Below are 5,994 nucleotides of genomic sequence, written 5' to 3'. Positions count from 1 at the left end.
TAGATGTTAGAGCCTTGGGGGATACTGTGTCGACTCCTGTCCATATTTAATCCAATCTTTGCATTATTTTCCTTGTTTCCTCATCATCTGTCATGATAGTCATCTGTTTGTGTGAGACAGCCTATTTTAAAACTGGATGTGCTGCTAATGGGTCAGGCAGTTTTCTAAGTCACTTAATGCATCTTTAAAAACATGTAACCTAGATTCTTCTGTGCTAAATACACCAAAGTAAGTTCCTAAGTTTATTGAGAAATTATGGAGAAAGCTCTTTTCATTTAGGTCAACAGTCAAGTCATACAGACAGGATATATATGAGGAAGAGGTTCTATGTTGCTTTAATGAATCTGAACTTTAATGAATCACTATGATATGCAGATTCATGCCAGAGTTCAGTTCTTGGATCTCAATTATTCCACTTGAGAGTATATGTTACCTTCAGGACAAATTCTGCAATCCTGCAAGTTACTCTAAACTCCAATCTGGTAGAGTTACAAATGTTGGTGTTGGAATCAGATTTGAGTAGCCATATTAAAGCAGTAATTACTACTAATAATGAGCCTTTTATAATCTACAATCAGCATATATTGGAAGTTTCATGTCCATACAGGATTCAGGGAGACATGTTCATGCCTTCATCAACAATTTTCCCTCATTTGCTTTTCTCGAGAGACCAATAGATCCCCAGAGACCTTTTCAGGATGCTGCTGCAAGAACCATTCTTACTTCTTTAGACTGGCTTCCAGTTAGTTATAGAACAGACATTAAAGTGCTGCTGTTAGTTTATAAATTACTTAATGGCTTAAGGCCAAAATACATCTCTGATATGCTTGAAGAATACAAACCCGGTGGGCCCCTTAGATCTTCAGGAAGCACTCAGCTAAAAGTGCCTTGAGTCAAAACCAAACACTGTGTTGGATTAAGCTATTATGCTGCACACAGAATGGTTCAGCTTCCCGATGATCCTAAATGCACCCCAACTTTAGCCCCTTTCCAATCTAAATTAAATACTTCCTTATTATCCTGCACCTTTGATTGATTATATCATCTGCTGCACTTTTATTTCCCTTATTAAATTTTGAGACATTTATTACTTTCCTGTTCTATTATTGTACTAAAATTTCTTTTTTAATCAATATTTTGTGTGAGTTAATTTCATTGTATTTCAACACAGTTTAGCAACCATTTCATTATATTTTGAAAGGTTGTTTTTGGCTCTGTGTCAGAGAGGTATAAGACAAATAAACTTGCTCCTCTGACATCTTGCTGTATTTGCCTTGTTTTTATATAGCCCACCAATATTTCATGGTAATGACGATGCCATCAATCCATCTTCCCTCATCCCAACACCTCATAATCCTAATCTGTATTTTGAATTAATGTAAGAGTTTGAATGCCGAATGGACTTTCTACAGTAGCTGAAAGTGTGAATGAGTAGATGAATGAAACATATGAATGCTTCCATCTTTACAGGTGAAACATTTTTTGCATAGTGGAGCATATGTTGTGAACATAGGTTGTATTTGAACCTGCCTGTCATACTAGCAGTGCGTATTGATTGTATGTATTATACAAAATGCAAACAAAAGCAAAATCTTGAATATGCAAAAAATACCAGGATGTTATACTGATTCTACAAAAATATCCAGTATGCATCATACTGTCTACCTCACTTACTGTGTCCCAGTGCTCTGTCTTTATACTCTTTTTTTTTTTTTTTTTAGCATATCTTCTTGAAATTATGCTCTTCCTCCCAAGGAGGGAATGTTCACAGTATGACCAAACCAGCATGGGCATTAACACAAACAAAAATCAGTCAGCAAGTTATATTGAAAGGCACCCAGTTGACTGAAGCAAGGATGAAGACAATGTGACGCTGCAACGTAACAGAAATACCAGGAGAACTAGCTCCAGATCACATTACCTTTGCACTGAAGTAACGCAAAAAATGCGGTTGAATCAGATTCCTTGCAAACATCAGATAGGAGTTACCCATTGTCACGTACATGTTCATCTTTAAGACATCCATGTGTAGTTTCTCCTTTTTTACTCTACACTGCGTTTGTCTGTAGTATATAGTAGGTGGTTCCAAATGCAGCCGTACTTTGTAGCTGAAAGTATGAATGAGTAGATAAGACTTGAAAAGGTGTGAAAATGTGTAAGCCTTGCATGTGTGCATGTGTGTCTATGTGCCTGCTTGTTCACACATGTATAAATACATGACAGAGAGCAAGAAGGCTCCCCCATACTATATGAAAAATATGAAAAAGTTTGTTAGAAAGCTGTTAGAAAGTGTTTGGACTGGTTTCTAGTTTGAATGAGGTTTCTGTGCGAGTGTGTGAATGACTTTAAAGAGGTTGAAAGTGAGTTAGTTTGAAGGATTTCCTTTTTCACTGTAACTAAACTTCAAAGTGGAATATTTTCAAAAAGTATAAATGTAATTCAATAGTTGAATAAACCTCATCCTACATGAAAGATCTGGAATATTTTAAGGTTTGAGTGGGAAACTTAAAGTGTGAAAGGGTGCACAAGGTGAGTTATGAGTTTGAATTATGGCCGGGAGCTAAACTGCATAGCTGATTTAAAGCCAATGTTTCGTTGAACGGCCCCTTTAAGGGGATTGGCTGAAAACTCGCATTCCCATAATGCACCGGTCTGTTCTTCGTCGTCGAACAAAAACGCGGAAACAAAAGAAATAATCAGTTTGTCAAAACAAATAACACCGAGTCGGCAGAAAGTGAGCGCAGTTGTAGCTGACAGCTGTAAAAGTTAACACAGTAGCTTGTCTAACCCCTTCTGAAACATTTGCCATGGCTTTGAAAAGAATACAGAAGGTAAGAGTATTCGCCCTTTCGTAATTTATTTAATGTACAGAAAAGGTTCGTGCGATACGGAAGCGTCGCTATAACGTTAGCTAGTCAGTCATCTAATAGCACTTATTTGATAGCCCAGCGTGGTTGATCACTGTACCAGCGTTTTGCTAATATGTTAACGCTATGAAATTTATTCGCAAGACAGCTGTGACTGCTAGCAAGTCCGTAATTCATACCAGTGGCGATGACACTACACAGAAGCCAGTTAGCTTAGCTAAGCATATAAACTTAAATGCGCTAACTTCGCTGGCAGCTAAAGTTGGCCTAGCAGGCGAGTAATGTGAAAGCACTTCGAGGTGTGTTTCTGGCTTCTTGTCAACGTATTTTCAGTTCCTGGAATTTCAGTCTGTCGTCCACAGACGTTAATTTACGGATTATTAAACTGTAAACTTAGGTAGCATTGTAAAGTACTGTAAGTAACGCTATGTTAAGGCGGAAGCTGTCAAGCGCTTAAATTGTTGTTTGTCGATTTGTACAGGAGTTAAATGAGTTAAGGAGGGACCCTCCAGCTTCATGTTCAGCCGGACCTGTAGGGGACGACTGTAAGTGTGAGAACACCTGACGTGTATATAAACCTGTCACATTCTTACTTTCTATCACTGTATTCCGTCACCCTGTCAGTATGTTAGCAATACCGTTGTGCTTTGGGGACTGTGATGCAGTGTATTTGATTGTGGGTGTAAAACCTTGATATTAAACAATGTTCTCAGAGATTATGTCTTTATCTTTGTTTCCTTAGTGTTTCAGTGGCAGGCAAGCATCATGGGACCGGTGAGCTTTTCTGGATTGGTTTTCCTGTATTTTTTTTTTTAAATCAAGCTGCTTCTGGATCTCTTGACAATAGTGTTTTATGTTGACTTTACAGCCCTTTCTATTATGTATGGAGAGCACGGACTAGCACACTCTATACCAATGTTCCTCTGAAGCCCATAGCCTAGCTGAGACAATAGGAGAAGGGGGAATACCACAATGTCTTAATTTAAGCAAAGGGAATCTTTAATGAAAGAAAGGCAAATAATAATCTAAATGTTTGGTTGCTCTCTCGCATTTTATTGCATATGGATACAGTATTAGGCACAGTTTAACAACCCTTTACCCCTCTGTTTCAGACTGACAGCCCGTATAATGGAGGAGTGTTCTTCCTTTCTGTCCATTTCCCCACTGACTACCCTTTTAAACCACCAAAGGTAAGATTATACATCTTAGCGATGAGTTACCTCAAAAGTGCATCACCTTGTTATAAAAGGCATGTTTCACTATGTTCCTACATTTTATAAAGAACTTTAATGGATAATGAATGGTTGTTTGCCGCCCTGCTCAGAATGAATGGTATATGATTTTATATATATTTTATGAGTGTATTCTTTCACAGAGACCCCCAACCACCTTCAGAATCCACCTTGGAAAACAAGTTATTTGATTTATCGCTGCTTTGTTTGTCATTTTCATAGGTTGCCTTTACAACGAAAATCTATCACCCAAACATAAACAGCAATGGTAGCATCTGCCTTGACATCTTGAGGTCACAGTGGTCACCTGCTCTTACAGTGTCAAAAGGTAACATCTACATTTTACCTGTACAGTGCATTATAGTACATTAAAGCAGCACTCCATAGCATCTGATTTGAACCTAAGATTTAATTTGAAGTCAAAGGGAAATACAGATTTGTTTAAATTACCAAAATGTAGGTTTTCGGAGGGTCTGTTGGCAGAGAATGGAAGGAATTGAATATTCATAATTGTGTTTTCATTAAGTAATAATGATAATAATATAATCGCCTTTAAAAAAGAATTGTGTTTTCATTACCTTAGAAGAGCTCTTTATATCTACAGAGAGCGGGTCTTCTTCTATGGAGTCCTCCATGTTTCTACAGTAGCCCAGAATGGGCAAACCAAGCAATGGATCTAGAAAGTGGATGGGTTGAGGTGTGGGGTATCCAGTTGGTTGCAGTCTACATCCTCACAGTTAGTTGCCACTAAATCCTACACAGTGGTCCTTTCATGTAATTTGATGTACTTGAGGTTAAATTAGGATGTTGAAGCATAAGATAACACAAGGAGGGAATGGCAAAGATGGGTTTGTTAACATCAGTGAAGCTCATTGGGTGACATAATCTGGATTCTTACACATGAATGCTTTTCAGCCTCCATGAACACTGTTAACAGGATTTTCAGGCCTGATTATCCAAAGACGAACCTCTGCACCCTGCGTACTTTTGTCACTTTGAAAATTGTGAAATTTCAGGGCTTGTACTGCATAATTGGAAGAGCAAATGAGGGAATGTTCAAGTATCTGTGATGAAAGTAGTGGCTAATGGAATTTTGATATGAAGGTGTATAAAATCAAAGCTTGTCCATTTGTATTTAAATTGGTATATGGAGAAGAAGCTGAGAAGTTGAAAAGGTCATTTCTTTTTTAATTGAAACCTGTGTGCATACTGATTTTTTGTCTCCTTTTCCCCCCAGTTTTATTATCCATATGCTCTTTGCTATGTGACCCAAATCCAGATGATCCACTCGTGCCGGACATTGCACACATCTACAAATCAGACAGACAACAGTGAGTACAAAAAGCCAAAAAATTTGGAATGTGGAAGAACTTGAATCGGTCTACTACTCTTTAGAAACTTCTTCTTCTTTTCTCTTCAGGTACAACAAAGTAGCCAGAGAATGGACCCAGAAGTTTGCAATGTGAAGAGAGTAAGGCTTCCCTGAACACCTCAAAATATGACAATACTGGTTCAACTGCTCATCCACACTGGTTCTAGTTGAGGTGTTTTGTTCGCTTGAGGCACTTTCTCTACTCGGACTTTACTTGACTTAACTGTTTTTACTGTTTATTTTATTTTTCTCTTAAATTGGCATTATTATTATTATTATTATTATTATTATTATTATTGCTATTATTATTATTATTACTATAACTATTATTACTATTATTAATTTTGAGGTGGCCTGATGGTCTATTTTTCATTTAATAGATTGTAAAAGACTATACTGGATTTATTTTTCATCATTTTTCATTAAAAACATTAATCAAAAAGTGAATTGTAAATTGTTTCTTGGCAATGCACACAAGTAAACTGAAGTTCTGATCTACCTTGCTGTGGCATAACATACTTCC

General features: G+C 37.3%; 1 protein-coding gene across 1 annotated transcript; it reads left to right on the top strand.

Annotated features, from left to right (window-relative positions):
- Positions 1 to 2,665: 2,665 nt before the first annotated feature.
- Positions 2,666 to 5,698, top strand: LOC139341031 (ubiquitin-conjugating enzyme E2 D4-like). Its single transcript, XM_070977273.1, has 7 exons — positions 2,666 to 2,831; positions 3,349 to 3,412; positions 3,610 to 3,641; positions 3,980 to 4,057; positions 4,322 to 4,427; positions 5,337 to 5,430; positions 5,520 to 5,698. Exons 1-7 carry the CDS (start codon positions 2,808 to 2,810, stop codon positions 5,563 to 5,565), a joined length of 444 nt encoding a protein of 147 aa, XP_070833374.1. The 5' UTR covers positions 2,666 to 2,807; the 3' UTR covers positions 5,566 to 5,698.
- The last annotated feature ends 296 nt before the right edge of the window (positions 5,699 to 5,994 follow it).

Source organism: Chaetodon trifascialis, chromosome 13 (assembly GCF_039877785.1).
Source record: "Chaetodon trifascialis isolate fChaTrf1 chromosome 13, fChaTrf1.hap1, whole genome shotgun sequence".
Lineage (NCBI taxonomy): Eukaryota > Metazoa > Chordata > Actinopteri > Chaetodontiformes > Chaetodontidae > Chaetodon > Chaetodon trifascialis.
The sequence above is the reverse complement of the archived record's forward strand: the minus strand, read 5'-3'. Positions and strand labels throughout refer to the sequence as shown.

Bases quoted from the DNA above. Each gene is read 5' to 3' on its own strand.
- LOC139341031 (XM_070977273.1), top strand. From the start codon at position 2,808: ATGGCTTTGAAAAGAATACAGAAG. The intron at 2,832-3,348 runs GTAAGAGTATTC...CGATTTGTACAG, and splicing joins CTTTGAAAAGAATACAGAAG to GAGTTAAATGAGTTAAGGAG. The intron at 4,428-5,336 runs GTAACATCTACA...TTTTCCCCCCAG, and splicing joins TGCTCTTACAGTGTCAAAAG to TTTTATTATCCATATGCTCT.